The sequence below is a fragment of the Oryx dammah genome, unplaced genomic scaffold (assembly GCF_014754425.2).
Source record: "Oryx dammah isolate SB20612 unplaced genomic scaffold, SCBI_Odam_1.1 HiC_scaffold_21, whole genome shotgun sequence".
NCBI classification, from domain to species: Eukaryota; Metazoa; Chordata; class Mammalia; order Artiodactyla; family Bovidae; genus Oryx; species Oryx dammah.
Window position 1 is genome coordinate 1,239,189 of NW_024070205.1, and position 19,023 is coordinate 1,258,211.

Here is a 19,023-nt window from a genome sequence, read left to right on the forward strand (position 1 = left end):
CCCCCAGAACCCCCTAAACCATCCCCATAACCAGCCTTAGTGCCTGCCCCCATTCCTCCAGAACCCCCTAAACCATCTCTATAGCCTGCCTCACCCCATGACCCTGACTCCCCAGAACCCCCTAAACCACCCCTGTGACCCGCCTTAGCCCCTGCCCCTATTCCTCCAGGGCCCCCCACACCATCTCTAAAGGCCGCCTCCCCGACTAGCTCTACACCCCCAGGCCCAGGGCCCCTGGACCCTCCTCCATAAGCTGACCTGCCTCCTATCGACTGAGGCCCTGGAGTGCCTGACCCATCCCCACAGCCCAGCCCTTCACCGGATACATCAGCCCACCGGCCCTCAACGGCCACCCCAGGGCGAGACGCTAACGCCTGGGGGCCCCCGTGAGTGCCCCCGGGGCCAGCCCCAGCTCCAGAGACCCCCACACCGAGGCCTCTGGCTCCACCCGTGTCATGCACTTGGCCTGCCGCTCGCAGAGACCCGGACACCCCAGAGCCGTCTTCACCCGCTCCCTCTCCAGAAGCCCCCAGGCCCCCCAGGGCTCTGCAGCTCCCATCATCTCCAGTCTGACCCCAAGGCCCCACTCCCCGCCAGCCCCCCGGCTCTGCCCCTGCGCGTCCCTCCCCAACAGTCTCTGCTGCAAGGGAGGCCCCCAGGCTGCCTCTCCCCAGTGACCCCGCTGTCCCAGGCTGGCCCAGGCCGCCAGGAAGATGCTTGCCCCCAGGGCCACTGTCTCCCCAGCCTCTGGAGGTGCCCCCAGCCTCTGCATGCACCCCGCTCCCGCCCACGGGGCCCCTGTCTGGACCGCCCGAGCCATTCTTGAGGCTTGCAGGTCCCTCAGACGCCCTTCCTGCAGGACCACGACCATCTTTGCCTCCAGACCACATGCCCGCGGGCACCTCTGAGCCCCGGCTGCCAGCAACCCTGTCCCAAGACTCTGCTCCTCCCGGGCCCCTAGCACGGCTGAAACCCGCGGCTCCTGGCCCACCTAAGCCATCACTGAAACCAGCTCTATAGGCTGGGCTTGCTCCCCCAGGGTACCCGGAGCCCTCACCCAGCCCAGACTCCATCCCCTCCTGGCCTCCGAGGCCACCCATGTGGCCCACCCCACCTCTGGGTGCTTTCTCTCTGGAGCTCTGGGACCCATCCCAGAAACCTGGCTCAGACCCCCTGGCCCCTGAGCCTCTCAACCCGTCTGAGTCTTCCAGGGTCCCACCAGGGCCTGAAGACTCACTGAGCCTGTGGCTTCTGGCATCAGACCCGGTCAGCCCCGCCGCCTGGGGGCCACCCTCACCCCCTTGCTCCCCACCGGACTCTAGCACTCCAGGCCTACCGTGGGCCCCGGTTTTGCTGGGGTCGGACCCAGTGTCATCCCAAGGGCCTGGGCCCACAGCCTTGCCTGGAGCCCCCCGACTGGCGGTCCAGGCCCGGGGATCCTGGGCCCCGCTGGAGCTGCGGCCCACCTCACCCAAGGCCCCCACGGACTCTGGGCCCTCCCGTGCCCTGAGCCCCCGTGGGCCCCCTCCCCAGCCCCCAGGACCCCCTGGGCCTCCGTCATCTGCCTCTGTCCTGGTTTTGGCCTCAGGAGCCCCGCGCCCCTGGAGGAAGATTTCACCCCCAGATACAGGTGGCTCCTGGAGGTGCCGGCCTGCAGATGCCCCTGAGCCCCAGGAGCCCCTTGAATCCCCGTGGTCAGCATCACTCCCTTTCTCAGAGCCCCAGGACTCAGGGCCCCAGCCTGCCGTGGAGCTAGAGCCCCATCCTCCTACAGGCTCCAGCGCTCCGGGGTCCCCTGCCCCACGGCCGCCTCCAGCGCCCCCTGGGCCAGCCCTGTGGCCCCACCCTGGGCCTGCCATGCCTCTCCCCACCCCACCACTCAGACCGTGCCCTCCCTTCAGCTCACCCAGGCTCTCCCCCTGCAGAATCTCTGACCCTTGCCCTTCTAAGCCAGACCCCACAGGACCAGCCTGGGCTCCCCACGGGGCCCGCTCCCCCAGCCCTCCAGCCTTAGGCTGCCAGGACCCCGCCTCCCGGGCTCCCATTGGCTCTGCCCCGTCTCTGTGGCGACCTCGCTGTTGGCCTCCCGTGAGTCCCAGCCCGGATTCCAAGCCCCCTATGAAGCCCCCCGGAAGGCTCCAGTCCCCTTCTCTCCCTCCGTGGAGCTGGTCGACCCCAAGACCTGGGACTCTGCCTCCCTCCTCTTCCAGAAAGCCCTCTCTGGCCTGTCCAGGGCCCCAGGCTGCATGAGCTGCCTCCTCGTCCCCCATCGAGGAGTGACCAGGCCCTCCCAGGCTGCCCCTGTCTGGGCTGGCTGTAGCCCCAGAGGCCAGCCCAGCTCTCTGGAGGAAGCTCCCTGTGGGGCCCCCCTCTCTGGATCTGTCCCCCTCCTCATGGGCACTCCTGAAATCTTCTGGGCTCTGGCCTTCTTGTGCCTGCCTCTGGTGGTCAGCGCCTGCGGTCAGAAGGCTCTTATCCTTCTCAGCTTTGGTAAGAGGTCACGCCCCCGGAGAGAGAGAAGAGAAAAGCCCTGTTAAATCAGGCCAAGGCGCCTCTCAGACCCCAGCAGTCTCCCCAGTTGCCTGACCCTCAGTTTCCCCAACAGAGAAGCAAGCCAGCCATCTCCAGAGGAAGCCAGGCAGACCAGCTCACTGGTGGCTCACCCCATCACCGCCTCCCCGGTCCTGTACCCGAGGCCCCAGCCCACCCTTCTCGGTGGTTCAGGAGGACTTTGGGAGAAAATACAAAAGCCAAAAGCCATCTGCCACCGGCAGCTGCCTTGCTGTTTTTTCTTCCCCTTTGAATCAACTTGTTCTATTGCCTGTCTTATAAATGTCAACTTTAGTTTCCTGGGATCACCTTGAATCCAGAACCCTAAGGGGGTTTAAGGATGTTCTTTGGCCTGACCCAGGGGCTCCTCACTCGTAGAGGACCTAGCCCACTATCCTCAGCCCTGGCCAGGACCCCAGGGCCACCTTGGATCTGTGCCCAGTGGAGCAGACGCCACTAGGGAGGGTGGGCTCACCGTGGAGGGCCCGCACTGCAGGCGTAGAGAATGGCTCTCGGGGGCCTTCCTGGCCTCTGGGGACGAGGAGTCCCCAGTGCAGAACACTGACAGGGGAGCCCTAGCCCCTGAGCCTCGGGGCCTGCCTTGGCCGAGGCAGGGAGAGCCCGGGGTCCCTGCTCACCTTCCACCACCAGCCAGGCGCTGGAGGCGTGGAGCTTGGTGCCCAGAGAGTAGAGGCCCATGTCGGAGAAGCGGACCCCTCGTACCAGCAGCCGGTGGGTCCGCCCGTCCGGGGACACGAACACCTCATACTTGTCACTGAGGTGGAGAGGCTGGTGCTGGAACCTCCAGGCAGCGCTGGGGCAGGGGTTGGACAGGGTGCACTCGAAGACAGCATCCCCCCGCTCCTTGCAGCGGACGTCGGCCAGCGGGACCACCACGCGGGGCGGGATGGCTGCAGGCAGACGCGGGGCGTGAGCCGACGCGGGGCACCGGGAGCCCGGGGCGCCCGGGGCAGGCCGGCTGGGCCACAGCTGCCTGCCTCACCTCGGACAGGTCACCCCTCACCCTAGGTGTCAGATTCTCCACATAAAGTGAGCAGTTATAATTAGGCTATGAACAGTGAGACGCGGCTGTGAGATTCTGGAATTCTAAATCTGAGCCTTTTCCCCGGGGGCAGGTAGGTTCAGGAAGGAGACGGACAGGCTGAGTACGGAGCCTTATACCTGTTGTCCGACCGATCCTCACGACCACCTCCAAGGCAGGTGTTGCCATTACCCTCTATGAGGTCTGAAAATTGAGGCTTTACAAGCTAAATGGCTCCCGCAGCTAAGAGGTGGTCCAGCCAGAATTCACAGGCAGGCCTGGCTGAGCCCAGGGTCCCTGCCTCCTTCCCTGTCCACCGCGCTGGGCCAGCTGGAGGTCTCACCCCCTTTTTAGCCTGACTCAGCCTCATCCTCCATGGTTTATCTGCAGAAAGCTTCCCCCACCCTAAGGATCAGCCCCCTCCAACGCCCCTGAGCTGCCAGGTGCTGAGAGGGGGTGGTGTGGTGGAAAGGGACAGAGTTTGATGATGGAGAGAGGGACCATTCCTGGGGGGGATGGGGGAGGCAGGGAGGGGAGGGGTGAGACAGTGGAGCTTCTTGCCGGGGGTCATGGGGGGGGCCATGCCTCAGAAGGGAGGCTGTGCAACTGGGCAGCTCCGGCCTGAGGGGGAGTGGATGCTGAGGACGCACCGTGAGCCAGGGTGAGAGCCCACGTCTGAAACCCTCAGCACCCAGCCCAGCACCAAGAGAACACGGACCGCAGCTTTTGAAAAGGGATCGTCAACATTTAACCGTCGGGCACGAGCTCCTCTCCTGGACGGCGAGGGGGCCGCATGCCGGCCATCCAGCAGCCCCGCCGGAAGGTGCGCGGGTGCCCGCCCAGACGCTCAGGGCAGACCACTCACCGCTGGCCTCCAGCTCCGTGGAAAAGACGTGGGCATCCTCCACCCGGACCTGGTAAATGCCGGCATCCTCTGGCTGCAGGTCCTGAATCTGGAACTGGTAGTGCTTCCCCAGACGCCGCAGACAGTGCTTGGTTTGGTTGTCGAAGCCATAGGGGACCATCTTGCCATCCTGGGGCCAGGGGAGGAAAAGGGGTGCACAGGGCCTCCGTGGGTCCAGGGCTCCTCCTGCCCCCATCCTGCTTGCCGACGACCAGCCGTGCTCCCCACTGGCCTCGGCACCAAATGACGCGGGACCAGGAGGGGTGGGGCAGAGAGGGGTGGGGAGGAGGCCCGGAGCGTGTGTCGGAGGGAAATACATGCTCTAGGAATATCCATGGCTCTGAGACGGAGTAAACGATCTGCCATCTGCCGGCGTTATGCAAGAGACACCCGAGAGAGCGCTGAGTCGGCAGGCGGGCTGGCGGAGCGGACCTCCTTCCCGAGCAGGGCAGGGAGGCAGCACGGTGGCTAGTCCCCGTGCTCTCATTCATGAGGAACCAGAGTACTACCAGTGGCCCGAGCACACGCCCACTTCAGCCAAGCCCTGGATAGACTGGCTCCTTGCTGGTCGTCCCTGACCCACCAGAGCGCGCCTGGTGATTTTCTGACTTTGGTGCGAAAGTGATGCACGTTCAGTACAAATGCTGCTTGGAATTCTGATCTTTCCCAGGCTAGCGACGGGCAGTGCGGCCTCCACGGCCGGGTCACAAAGGTGACCCACCCAGACATTTAGAACGGCTCTGTACTAGGTCATCGTCTGTTTTTCACTTTGGGTACAGGCATGCCTGCTCAGTCGTTCAGGCGTGTTCGACTCTTTGCGACCCCATGGACTGTAGCCCACCAGGCTCCTCTCTCCATGGGATTCTCTAGGCAAGAATACTAGAGTGGGTTGTCATTTCCCTCTCCAGGGGATCTTCCTGACCCAGGGATCAAATCCAGGTCACCCACATTGCCGGCAGACGCTTTACCATCTGAGCCACTAGGGAAGACCATTATCAGCTGCTGCGGCTGCTGAGTCACTTCAGTCGTGTCCGACTCTGTGCGATCCCGTAGACGGCAGCCCACCAGGCTCCCCCGTCCCTGGGATTCTCCAGGCAAGAACACTGGAGTGGGTTGCCATTTCCTTCTCCAGTGCATGAAAGTGAAAAGTCAAAGTGAAGTCGCTCAGTCGTGTCTGACTCTTAGCGACCCCACGGACTGCAGCCCACCAGGCTCCTCCGTCCATGGGATTTTCCAGGCAAGAGGACTGGAGTGGGGTGCCATCGCCTTCTCCGATTATCAGCTATACTCCAATATAAAATAATTTTTTTTTAAAGCACTACATGGGGGACCAGGGAGTCTCTGTAGGGCGGAGTTAGCCATGTGGATGGCGGGGAAGGCCATGGTGGACAGAGGGACAGAGGAAGGAGGTGAGGCTGGTGAGAGGTGGGGAAGGGTGCACAGGAGGAGGGAGCTGGGGGAGGGCACACACGCGCTCATTTGTCAGCGAGACGCCCCGAGGGACTGGCCGGTCCTGCATTATGCTGGTGACACAAATGAGGCAGCCAGCACAGAGGCGAGCGTCCTGCCTGAGGTCACACAGCTGGCAAGTGTGACCCCCCAGCCCACCCCCTCTGGATCCCTGCCCCAGCCCCACCTGGGTCACTCCTCGTGGGGCCCACGCAGAGGTGTGTCTGGAAGAGAGCTCAGAGGCGAGGGGTGCACTTCTAAGAACCCTCTTAAGACCCAGTGCCCTGGCTGGACACCCTGGACCTGACCACAGCAAAGCCGGAAGGGGCTCCACGGGGCGCAGGGCCCACCGCCCGTGTCCTCACCATCCCTCGCACGGATTCTCTCCGGGGCCAGCAGCAGCCCTGCCAGGCCCCCTCCGCAATGCCCCAGGCTCACCTTGTATAGGTAAATCTTGCTCTCAGGACTCTTGAGGTCCAGCTCCAGGCCAAAGGTTGCGATCCCGTCCTTGTTGACTCGGACATGTCTCAGGTTGGCGATGGTGTTGAGGTACTAGGGGAGATGAACCCGTCAGGAGACCCTCTGAGTGTGCTCCTCGGAGCTCCGGGTCCTCAGGCCCCAGCCCCCCGCAGCCCCCAAGCCCGAGTGTGCTGGGTTACAAGGGAGAGGCTGGGTCCTGCATCAAGGCTGAGCAGACAGCCTGGAGCAGGAAAGCTGGGCCCCTGGATGGAAGGTTGGATGAATCTCCTTCAAGCTGATAACACTGTTCTCAAAGTGACGCAAGCAAGTGGCTTTGTGTTTCCAGAAGAGAGAGGAGACTTCTACTAGGGCTATATTAGACCCAGGGAAAACTTTCCGGCTCTCTGTCAGTTTGTAAGCGGCGAAGCCCGTCTCCCGGAAGCCTTTAGAAATTAGAAATCAGACAGACCCCCAGGGTCGGGTGATGGTGTGCTGACGGCAGTGGGCGGACCTCGAGCCTTTGCGGAGTTTAGTGCTTTAAGCCCATCCTCTGACCACCGCTAAGTAAGGGATGCCTGCAACACCCACTTTACAAGGAGGGGAACCAAGACCCAGAAGCCCTAACTTTTCCAAGGCCCCAGATTTCAGCGAATGTCGGAGCCAGGCTTCAAAGCCAGGACGCAGGTCCTTAGCTGACACTGCGTGGGGACGGCTCGGGGGCGGTCCCTCCACTGCTGGCGCTCCGGATGTGAGCTCCCCCGACCCCACCCCACCCCCGGGCGCCCCCCGGGCGGGCGGGGCGGTACCGGCGCCAGCTTCTCCTCGCGCTCCTTGCTCATCCGCTGCAGCCGCCGCAGCATCCCGCGGAAGTCCACGATGCCGTACTTGAGGCAGATCTGCTCGTAGTCCTTCCGGTCCGCCGTCATCAGCAGCTGCCACACCTGCTCCATGTCCACCTTCTTCTTGGGGGCGGGAGGCGGGTCCCTGGGGAACGGGGTGGGCAGGTCAGAGACCGCGGGACCCCCAGGGGCTGGTCCCCCACCGGGCCGGCGCCCTGAGGGGGTGAGCGCTGCGCTGGCTTCCTGGAGGAAGAGGCCGCGGAGACTGCCCGGCGGCGGCACTGGAGGGGGCCCAGAGACGGCCGCTCCAGCTCCCAGGAGAAACTCTCTCCTAACCCACTGTCTTGCGGCTTTCAGACCAGGGTGTCTGAGGGGACATTATTCTGTGGCTCGAGTGGAGCACATTTTACAAACAGCCCAGAGAGCGGAGATGATTTACTCAAGGACACAGAGCTTAGCACTGGAGCCTAGGGTGCAGCGCTGCCAGCAAGCCCACCGGCCAGCAGAAGCCCCGCTCCCCTCCTGGCCCTGGGAGGAGAGGCAAGTGGCCCTGGGAGGAGAGGCAAGTGCCCCTGGCTTGCAGCAGGGGCGGGGCCTCCAGACCCCCTCCCCAGGACAGGCCCAGGCCCACCTCTTTTTCAACATCTTCCGGAAGTCCACCAGCTCCTTCCTGAAGTCTACAAAAGGAAGAGGAATGAGCCCCAGCCTCAGGTGGGACTCCACGGGGCTCACACGGGCTTCTCTGTAGGAGCCCCGGGGGAGGGGGGAAGGGAGCTGGAAAGGGTTCATGGCTCGTGACAGACCACGGGGCTTTGGAAGGAGCCCCCTCCTGTGGGCTGGTGATGTCCTGTGAAGCACCCCGAGGGCTTGACCAGGTGCGGGGAGCTGGCAGGGGGTAGCCCCTCCCCCCAAAACCCTAAGGAGATTTGGGACAACTTCCCACCTACCCTCTTGGGGCTCCTTGGGCCTCTTCCGATTCTTCCGAAAGCCAACTAGACCGTCAGGAAGAGAGGGGGCGGTTAATGTGGGCAGCGGGGAGACAGAGGAGAAACCCTGGGGGGCTTCGAGAACCAGCGGAGCCCACCCCCAGTCCTCTCTAAGGCTGGTGGCCACCCAGGAAGAGGAAGAACACGGCCGAGGGTCCGGGTGTCTCCCGCTCAGAGCGTGACCGAGGGGGGCAGCCTGATCCCCATATCCTTCAGGGCGGCCCACTCACAGGTCGACAGGGCTGGGGGCGGCGTGAATGTGGGGGAGCCGCTGGTGACAGCACACTCAGGGCATCTGAGGGGCAGCTGTCCTCCCCTCCACCTGAGAGCTGCCATTTCAGGGCCCAGGCCTGGGGGCATCAAATATGCCCCCTGGGGAGGCCAGAGGGCAGGCCTCTCGCCTTCCTGGCTCCCCTCGAAACCAGGAATGGCCAGGAGACATGACCTGGGCAGTGGGCGTTGAGAGAGCAGGAACACACGAAATAAATGAGTGTTTAAATAATAATCTCGCTTCAAAATCCTAGCTTGCCGCAGGTTTCCCATCTGAAACCTGGTTTTGCACTGGTTACCTTAACAAGACAAGTTACCTATGCCTCTGTCTGCAGGGGAGAAGTTCTCTAACTCAGTTTTCCTAAAACCTTAAAACTTTTACTGAAGAACAAAGAATTTACACTGTACAGGTCAATATGAATTTCATGCGTTCCTTGGAAGTACTATTTTCACAGTTGTAAGATCCTTCTTTATTGAAGTATAGTTGATCTACAATAATGTATTAGCTTTTGTTTCTTGATAAAAGGACCAGACGTCCCAGGGCCACTCCTTCCCGGCTTCCTGCCTGCACGTGGGTTAGCCGGGTCTGTAGCAGCCAGCCTGCGAGGTCGGGGTGGCACACCGCGGGAAGCATCTGGCTCCCCCCAGCAGCCCTGAGCTCTGGGACTTGAGCAGTCCCCACCCTGGGACTTGTCATTGTGGGCCTAGGAAAGTGGCTTGCTTCTTGAGCCACATCGAGGAGGGTTTTCTGTTACTCATGCACAAAAGCATAACCAACTGAGAGATGAGATCCGCTTTCCAAGACACGTTTACTTTCGATTCCTTGCTGACGATTAATTTGAAATTTCGGAAACATGAGCAAACCAAAGCAAAGCATGTCTGAGGCAGGATCTGGCCTTTGTGTTACCTGTCCCCCAACTCTCACCCCACTCCACGCAGACCTGTGCAAAACAGCAGAGGCCAGGAGATGAAATCGAAGCCCCCTGGGCGAGTTAGCAGAAGACTGGACTAGAAACCAACTTTCAGACCCCGACCTCACACCTCGGGGCCGAGGGGACCTCACCCAGCACAGCTGCAGGGGTGCCTGCGGGCGTGAGCCTCCCCAACCGGGGCAGAGGCTGCGGGCAGTGGATGAAGCCTGGCGGGGCTGCGGCCTCCATGGCCCCCCACATACCCCCAGGCTTGAGGCCTGACCCCCTTAGGGCTCTCCCACACCCTGAGCTCCAGTGGGGCAGGAGGGAGGCGGGCAGAGGCGGGGGTCGGGCAGGCCCACCTTCGATGACCGTGAGCCTCGCTGAGCACGTGGCCTCTCCATAGGCATTCACGGCAGTGCAGCGGTACACGTCCGTGTCCTCGCCGGTCAGCTTACTGATCTGCAGAGAGGCCGAGGGCAGGGGACAGGGCTAGCCCCCCTTCCTCCAGTCACTGGACATAACTACGTCATAAAGATGAACAAGGCAAGCTCTTGTCTTCATGGACCTCACCGTGTTCATCAGGAAAGCAGACCCCGAGACCAAACCTAGGTCAGGGCTGCGGCGGGCAGAGGGTGGCTTCCCGGAGTCCAGCGGATCCGGGACTAACTACCCTCTCTGGTGTGTGCTGCAGGCCCCTTACCTAACCTTCCTGGACCTTAGCTTATTTACTTATAAAACGAGGGTAAAATAGAGCTTATAGAACCCTGGTCAGTGAGCTAGGATCTTGCAAGCTGTGCAGAGTGGCAAATAATATTAATAAAATAAATAAACAAAAAAAGTTGGCAGTTTCCTGGGAGTCCAGTGGTTAAAACGCCAAGCTCCCAATGCAGGGCGCGTGGGTTGGAACCCCGGTCAGGGAATTAAGATGCTGCATGCTGCACAGCGTGGCCGAAATAATAATAATAATAATAATAATAATGCCCCAAAGCGGCGAGTGGTCGGGATTTAAATATACAGTCTAGGTCAGACGATTAGCCCGGGAGCAGCTTGTAGTAGCTGTTCTGTGATGTGTAACTGTGAATATTACTGATACTGACCTATATCGACTGAGTGCTCACTGCAGGTCGGGCCTGGGGGGTTTATTAGCTAAACCTTCAATGCTCATAAAAGCCCCATGATGGAGGCACTATCATCACCCCAATTCACAGAGGAAGAGAGAGAGAATAAGGTGACTTTTCAAGGCTGGGGTGGTAACCCAGGCAGCTTGCTTCCAGGGCTTGAAGGAAGCTCCAGCTCTCTGTCAGCAGAGGTTGGCCGGCCTGCTGGTCTACCCTGGCTCTGGGAGGAGAAGGGAGGACCCCTGCCCAGGAGGACCGCAGTCCCTACCTGCAGCACGTGCTCCCTGCTGCCCGTGCTGGACGAGACCTGGTACTTGCTGGAGCTGCTGAGGTCCCCTTTGGAGCAGTGCCAGCGCACCCTGGGCCTGGGCTCCCCGCAGACCACAGCCCGGAAGGTGGCAGTCTTCCCTGTAACCGGAAGAGGTGGGCGGGCAGTTTGACGGGTTGGGGGAGGACAGACGGGGATTTTAACGCATGCTCTCTGTGTTGCTCTGGGCACTTAAGCTGTTCATTCCAAGAGGGGTGCCTGCCCTTGGTCCTGGGGACCCGAGGTCCCCAGGCAGGAGCGCAGTTTCAGGCACCCCAAGGACACCCTCCCCCTGTCTGTGTGTGCCCCTGAGGGCCAGGGCGGGGCGGAGGCCTGAAGCACTCTCCGGGAACTGGGAAGGGAGAGTCCTCTGTGGGTCCTGTGTCCACTCTCTGGGGGGAGGACTGTGACCTTGGAAAAGCCTGGTGGTGGTGCTCGAAGGGTCCGGTCCTGAGACCCGAGGTTCCAGCCTCGGGAAAGAGCCCAGCTCTGTCCCTGGCTGGAAGCCGGTGGGGCGGGGGGGTGGGGGTGGGGTTGCTTCCCGCCCTCACGCCCCCAGCCCCGCCGGGGGTGTCTCAGCAGAGGACAGTTTGGAGTAAAGATGTAAGTCCCCCACCCCTGATGAGAGACGCAGTTTCTCGTGACAGTGTTGTTGGAGATATAGTCAGATCTAGTGGGGGAGGGGGCGTTATTTTCCTTAGGCCAGAACGAGGGGCTCTGAAACCCGCTGGGGGGCCCGTGCTGGGGAAAGAGTGCCCGCTCACCCCTCCCCACGGCCCGTTCCCTCTGCTTCCCGCCCGGGTTCCATTCTCTGCGGCCTGTGGGCCCTGGGGCTGCTGTGGGGCGGCCCCATTTCACTCTGTTCCAAGGGTGCCTCTTGCAGAGCTGCTGTGGGCCGGGAGAGGGAGGGCCCCAGGGCCGCCTCTTGAGCCTCTGCTTCCCGACTCACCACACCCCCACCCTCCTTCCCAGATGCCTGTCCCGCGGTAGGCCTGCACCCCTCTACCTGCCTGCTCCTCAGGCCCCGCGCCCTGCGGGGACCCGGCACCCCCAGGTGTAGGGTGAAGTGGTGGGCACGGGCTGGGGGCTGGGCTGGGGCAGGCCCGGGGTCCCCCGTCCCCTCCAGTCCCCTCCCGGGCCTCACCCTCCTGCAGCGCCAAGGCGACGGGCCTCTGCACGAAGTCGGGTGTACTGCAGCCTTTGGGCACCTCCTCCACCAGCTGCCAGATGTTCACGCCCGGCGCGGAAGACTTCTTGAGGGACTTCCCTGGAGGAGGTGACGGGAAGGGAGGGGGCCTCAGTTTAGGCCTGTCGCCGGAGGGGCAGCTGGCTTCTCCGCTCCTCCGAGGAGAAGGGCTTTGGGGCTTTCAGGCGGGTGTGGCGGTGGTCTTACCACGCGTGAGTGCCGCCCCAGGGGAGTGGCCATGGGTGCCCTGGGGAGACCCCAGGAGGGTCCCAGGAGAGGGGGGTGGGGAAGGGAGAGTGGAAAAGGGCTCCTGGTGGGAATCGGGGCCCATGGCGGGGCTCTGCACCTCGGATTCAGGAAAACAAGTTTTATCCAAATCCGGAACTAACAAGGCACGTGCTCTTTGCCCTGCCCCCCGCCCTCTCCTGGTGGGCGCCATGTGGGGTGAGCAGAGTGGAGGGGGCGCTTCTCCCACCTGCCATGGTTCCGGCTCCTCTTGGGCGCTGACTGATCTGAAAACAGAAGGAGGGGTTGCTGAGAAAGGTCCAGGCTGGTCACCCCGTCCTTCCCATACTTCGGCACCCCGGCCGGCTGGGAGCTCCTCTCCCCGACTCGCTGGCCCAGCATGGCCCACCTCCCGGAGACCAGGGAGGGTAGGGCACTGCCCGCTTGGAATCTCATCCAGGGAAAGGAAACCGTGGGTGAGCTACAAGCTGTGCTGGAGATCTGGCCTGGCGGTGGGGCCCCAGGCCCAGAGGACGCTCGGAGGGCGACACACAGCCATCCCCAAGTCAGGAAGGCAAACTCCAGACCTCAGGGTCTCCCAGCTGTTTCCTGCCTGGCCCCTTGACGGGATGAGAACTCTCCAGCGGCACCCCCTGGGACTGCGGGCCCCTCCACCAGCCCCGAGAGTTTTGAGCAGGGCCCGCAGCCCTCCAGCTCCCACCCCACCCAGTCTGGAATGCAGATCGCCAGGCCTGTGGGCAAGGATCCCCGGGCTGCCCGTAAGGTCTTCTAGTCCAGGACATCCGGATCTCCATAAATCCATCCACCCCCTCCAAAGCCAGTGAGTTATAATGTCAGGTGGGCAAGAGTGCCTCCCAGACCCCCTCCACCACCAGCAGCACCCCTCTGACTCCCGCTCAACGGCATCGAACCGCCATCCATTGAGGCTGACGGGGCAGGCCGCCAGGAGAGGGCAGGGGGCCTGGGGCTGGGCTGGGCTGAGAGCAGTAAGGAGAGCCGTGAGTCGAGCAGGAAGGGGGTGTCTTAAAAGAACTTCCCAGCAGTCCCACCCCTGGTGCGCTTGGCCCGTGGCCAAGGGTTCCATTTTGGAGATTCCATTTCCTGCCCAAAGAGCCCTCAGTATAGAATCACATGACGTGGCACATTCCGTCCTCCAAGCGAGGAGCCTCCGTTTCACAACTGCCCACCCGCTGGCACCCGGGCCCGGGGCGTCCCCCCCAGCCCAGCCACTGCCCCTGCGCGCCGGAATGCCGCAGTGCGCTGGAATGCCGCAGTGCGCCAGCGCGTTCTGGGGCGGTCACGGGCCACAGCCGCCGTTCCGCAGGGAGTTGCCGGGCAGGGCGAGGGGGACGGCGGGGAACCCAGCTGGCCGTGGCGGGGGTGAGGGTGGGGGGCTCTGTCCCACCCACGCCCAGGACCACCACCCCAAGCCTGCCCACCGCCCCCATGCTGGCGCAGCGAGCGCGGACCTCTTAGTCAGCACCTTCACCCTGTGTCTCCATCACCCTCGAGCGGCTCTCGGTTACTTACTCAGCGGTTCGTCACATGCCAAGAAGCATAATCCTCCCGCGTCTGTCCCTCCAGCCTCCCGCCTCCAGACCCCAGCTGAGACGGGAGAGTGGCTGAGCCCCCACGGGCACCCTGGGGCCCACTTTGACCAGCTCGCCCTCCCGACCTCTGCCTCTTCAGGAGTAAGCCAGATCCGGGACAAGGTCAAAGGCGAAGGGTGAGCTATCCGTTTGGTTGGAGACCAGAGGGTCGTGGTCCTCATGGAGAGGAGGAGGCATTGGGGAGGAGACGCTCTGCTCCAAGCTTTCTCCCACTTTGGAGAAGAATTTTAACTCTCTGCACCAAACGGCAGCTTGAGTCCCCGCAAATGCCTCCCGGTCTCCCCCAGGCCCTCAGCCCTCCGCCCCCACCCCACCAGCTTCATCCAGCCCTCCCGCTTCCTGCTGCCTCCAGCTTCTCAACGCGTAGGAGTCAGGGCAGGGAGAGACACCCGGCGCTCTTCTCCCTGTTTGACCATGTTATTAATCAAGATGTGCCGAGTTCCAGACCGGAGGTCCTTATTCTGGACAGCTGCTCAGAGTATTTAAGCTGGTCGGCGTTGCCAGCTGAGCAGCGCTGGGAGAGTCTGAGCCTGGAACAGAACTGCCCCGACAGGCTCGCCGCGGCTCCGTCCTCCAAGTGTCCCCAGCCATCGGAGGGGATGCACCGCCCAGGGGGCTCCTGGGTTCCTGCCCCTGCCTGCCCTTCCTGAGCAGAGAAGGGCAGCGGGACCCCAGCCTCGCCCTCCCTGCCCCCGCCCCGGTGGGCAGCCAGGTGTGCAGAGCCCGCTGACCTGGGAGCACAGCCGCCTCCGGCCTCCCTGCCGCTCCCGCCTCCCCGCGGCCAGCTGCTGCCGGAGGCTCTGAATGGACTGCCGGTGGCCCGGTGGCGCCGGGACAGATGTAGGTCACGGCAGACTCCCGCTGCCCCCGCCCCTCCCACTCAGCCCGCCTCCTTCCTCCTCCTCCTCCAGCCTGGGCTTGGCAGGGCAGGGCCCCCCGGGGTTCCCGCCCTCGCCTCCCGGGAGGTCAGAGATGGAAGGGTCCTGTGACATGGACTCATCCAATTCCTTGCGGAGCATTAAGCTCTCAGATTGGCTTGGTCAAGTCCACCCCGCGTGGCCTTGCTTATATGATCCTCTTAGCGGGCGCCTTCTCATCATCCAAGGCCTTAATTTTTCCACTAAGCTGACCCCTGGGGACCCTTGACACCATAAGTCACGCAGACACCCAAAGGCACTGCCCTCTTGGGAATCGGCATCTGAAGTGGCACCAAACAAACCCAGCCTTGGGGAGTGAGTCTCAGCCCCCAACAGATCAGAGGGTGTAACCCCTGAGGGGGCCAGGGGCAGGGTGAGACCCCAGGAGTCTACAGCCAGGAGGCCTCCCAGGAGGTGGTGAGCTTCCTGAGGTGGGAGAGCTGGCCCTGCCAGCAGGGCTGGGGGCTGAAGCAGGCAGGGCAGACGCCTGGGTGTTAGGACATGCAGATGGAAGGTGGGAATCGGGGTGGGGGGCTGGTAATAGGTTTCCTTTAGGATGGGGGGGCAGGCGGGCCCAGAAGGAGCCGGGGCACAGGGCCGCCCTTTCTGCTTGGGGACAACACCTGCTTGCTCCTTCAGGACAGGGAACTGGTTTGTCTCCTCCAGTAAGCAAGGCTTGATCACAGATCCGGACACAGTGGAAGGCAAAGAGGCCAAGGTTCCTCTCAGGGGAGGGCACGGTGGTTACACACACCCCAGCACATTGCGGACCCGGGGCTCGCTCGTGTGTGTACTCTGGGGGCAGGTGTCTGATCTCTCACACTCAGGGTGTGTGTGTGTGTTGTGCGGGTACATACACACGGGTTGTGTGTTTCCTGCCTGTTTCTAACTCTGGATATCAGAAGTTGGTGCTTTATTTATTCAACAAATAGGTGTTGAATGCCCCACCCACCCCTGGGACCCTGGGTCTAGCGCTGTGGTGGGCTCTGGGGAAACGCAGGTGAGTGTAGACGGGGTGCTCCTGATGTGGGTCTAGCGGGCAGACAGATGCTATCTAGCCGGTGACAGTGCCCTGACTGCTCCAGAGGGACCCCGAGGAAAGACCAGGGAGGTGGGCGTGGACAGGCGGGCTTTGGAGGCCGTGGCGAGACGTGATCTGTATCCTGGCGGGGGACAGGATCCGTTGGCAGTTTTCAAGCAGCCCGCTCTGCCGCAGGGCAGACAAGGGGCTGGAGGCAGCTGGGAGTTAGAGGCAGGAGTCCGGCTCCCAGGAGGGGGTCTGGTTGCCCCAGGTGCTCTGCCTCGTGGGGCCCTGCGGCCCTTCTCCAGGGGCTCCTGGACTGCAGTGCTGCGTCATCTGGGCTAGCGTGGGTAGCTCGTAGTCTCCCCGGAGCCGGAGGCGGCCCCCAGGCCTGCTCAGAGGAGCCGGCCCGCTCTGCACTGGCTGCAGTTGAAACGTCAGGACTCTGATGAGTTGGGCCCACGGCTCTCCCGCGTCCTCTACCCTCCACCCTGCGTCCTCTGTCCTCTGTCAAAGGAACACGGTGTGCGGCCAAGTCGGCCACGCACACCGTGAAGGTGAGAGTTCCCGGCATCACCCGTCTGGGGCCAGGCAGTGGCGTGGGCCTCTGTGACCGCACAGGGTGAAAAAGGTGCACAAATGTGGTCGCCAAGCTCCCAGCCCAGCCCTCCGCGGTATTTGCTGGCCACCACGCTCGCTGACATCGGTGTTCTGACTGTCCTCCAGGACCCTTCCCAGCGAGCCAGGGAAATCTCACACCCTCCCCGGGCATGGCCTTCCCAGCCCTCCTGAGGGATGGAGCCGCAAGCCCCCGGGGCCCTTGATTAGCGGAAGGCTCCCCCCAGCCCCAGAAGCGCTCTGGGCGGGGGCTATGCTGTTCTTTCTCCCTCGATGACTCTGGGTGAAGACACGGCCCAGCTTACTACCGCTCTCCTGTCCCCCCGGGATGCAGAGCTCAGGCTCCCACGGGACCCCTCTTGCTCCCCATGGCTTGGGGTGAGTGGGATGATCTCCGGAACCTTCTGGAGTCCTGTGACCTGCTTCCTGAGTGGGTTCCTGGGGTGAGGCCCATGGATCTGGAGGCCGGGTGACTTTCTCTGACGCAGGGGAGCACTTGAACTCAGAGGCCAGGGCCTCTGTGCGGGCTGGGTTAGGACCATCTCTGCTGGCCTGGGGTGCCAGCAAATGTGCTGGACAGGCTTCTGCCTGAAGACCTGCACACACGTGCCCCCGTGCACATATCACAGTGACACCAGAAGACAGAACTCTGCAGAAAGGGAAAGGCCACATGCGGCCCCGCGGAGACGGCCCCAGGATCTGGGCCGCGGACGGGCTGGGGTCGGACCCAGGACTCCACTCTACCGCTCCGTCCCTGGGGAGGCACAGCTGAGAGCTCGTGGGCGTACACCCCTGCCCCGCCTCCCTCCAGCCCCCAGCTGCTCTCTGGACCCGTCCATACCCACCCCCAGCCCGCAGCTGTCTGTGTCCCCCCCGACCCCCACAGCTCCAGCCCGCCACCGGTCAAGCTCAGTTCACGTCTTTCTCACCTCCTGCTTGTGACGAACCCCTGTGGCCTCCCAGGAATGAAGCCCTCGGCCCCGAGGACAATTTCATGCTTAAAAGGCAGCTTTCAGCATCGGAGACGCGAGCCCGGGCCCACGCTCTCATGCGAAAGGGCCTGCAGACCCGAGGCCGCAGGCGGGCAGAGCCCCTGCTCTGGCTTCCAGGCCTTGGCGCACCCCGTCTCCTGGGGTAGGTGGGGCCTCCCAGGGCTCGGGGCCAGACAGAACCTTCCAGAGCCTCCAGCAGCAACAAGATGAGCTCCCTTCCGGTGAGACACTCGAGTCTTTGACGACTCGATCTGCACCGTCTTTCTTTACGGGAACACGGCCACCGCACAATAGCTGCTCTGAGCCTCTCCAGGGCCCGACGTTTGCTCCGTCATGAAACGCTCCCCACGACGAGCCAGCTTTCCCCAGAGTCATTCCTGTCCTGCTTGCCGGGTGCCTTGTGTTTTCCGGCCCTGCCGCTTGCTTTTTTACACCTGGAGATGGAACCCCTTAATGCCCTTCCTCCATCCCCCACCCACACCCCCGTCACCCGTCTGCTCTCTGTGTCTCCTGGGGGCTCTAACCCGACTCATCCCTGTTCAGAGACGCACTGAGGTGCAGGGGAGGGGACCTGCCTCGAGGGAGCCGATGAACAGCCAGGGTGGCAGCCGATATCAGGGGAGGGGAAGTCCCCGATGACCAGCCCAGACAGCGGCCCCGTGGAGGCGGCTATCGGGTCAGCAGCAGGAGGGGGACCAGCTCCTGCTCATGGACGCACGGCCACCCCACAGGTGAGCCTGCGTGTTGCCCAGCACGTCACGGGGCTGACTGTGCACAAAGCACACGCTCACTGCCCCCAGCTGCTGCCGGGTGCTCACCCCGGAGCGACGTCTGCCCTCGTGACGGCCCCGGAGGTGGACTCACCGCGTCGGCTCACAGAGAAGGAAGCCGGCCTGAGAGCCGTCGCCCAGGGGTCCCTCGAGCCACTGCTCATGAGTGATCCAGGCTGGGGCAGCGAGGGTGGGCTGATCCCATTACAGCTCAGCCTCCTCCCCCTGACGTTCTGACTTTGAAAAATTAGATAAAAGTCAACATTCTCAAATTTAAAATAATAATAATAAAGAAGTCGACATTTTCAGCCTCCATGCTGTATTCTTTGCTCGCGAACCTCATTGAAAGGCACACCAGGGTGTCTCAGAAGTTGAGCCCACCTGTTTGCAATTTTTGAGCCTTCTGGTATTTTTTTCAAGGAAGAAATGATAAAACAGGGCTAAAACATGAGTAGTAACCTGAAACTGTTACAGCGTTGTTTGTTAATTAGCTGTGTGCTCAGTTGCCCAGTCGTGTCCGACTCTTTGTGACCCCGTGGGCTCCTCTGTGGGATTTTCCCAGCAAGAATACTGGAGTAGCTGCCGTTTCCTCCTCCAGGGGATCTTCCTCACTCAGGAACTGAGCTCATGTCGTCTATGTCTCCTGCATTGCAGGCAGATTCTTTACCACTGAGCCAACAGGGAAATCCCATTAATTAGCTATACCCCAATACAAACTTAAAAAAATATAAAATATGAGCAGCATATTTTAAATATTTACATTCGAGCATTCAACACCTGTAGCCCAGAGACACACATGTCAGGCACTGTCGTGCCTCCAACCAC

General features: G+C 62.4%; 1 protein-coding gene across 2 annotated transcripts in view; it reads right to left on the bottom strand.

Annotated features, from left to right (window-relative positions):
• Positions 1-14,713, bottom strand: part of IGFN1 (immunoglobulin like and fibronectin type III domain containing 1) — a 32,933-nt gene extending 18,220 nt beyond the window's left edge. Inside the window, exons 1-13 of one of the 2 annotated variants that reach the window (XM_040263219.1) lie at positions 14,612-14,713; positions 12,500-12,536; positions 11,983-12,105; positions 10,800-10,939; positions 9,773-9,872; positions 8,191-8,235; positions 7,875-7,920; positions 7,211-7,388; positions 6,384-6,497; positions 4,458-4,626; positions 3,189-3,461; positions 140-2,485; positions 36-85 (exon numbers count right to left, since the gene is read on the bottom strand). In XM_040263219.1, coding sequence (XP_040119153.1) covers positions 36-85; positions 140-2,485; positions 3,189-3,461; positions 4,458-4,626; positions 6,384-6,497; positions 7,211-7,388; positions 7,875-7,920; positions 8,191-8,235; positions 9,773-9,872; positions 10,800-10,939; positions 11,983-12,105; positions 12,500-12,506 — 3,591 coding nt within the window. In that variant the 5' untranslated portion in view covers positions 12,507-12,536; positions 14,612-14,713. The remainder of the gene's footprint in view (positions 1-35; positions 86-139; positions 2,486-3,188; positions 3,462-4,457; positions 4,627-6,383; positions 6,498-7,210; positions 7,389-7,874; positions 7,921-8,190; positions 8,236-9,772; positions 9,873-10,799; positions 10,940-11,982; positions 12,106-12,499; positions 12,537-14,611) is intronic. The other variant, XM_040263220.1, reaches the window with a different exon arrangement.
• Between the last annotated feature and the right edge of the window lie 4,310 nt (positions 14,714-19,023).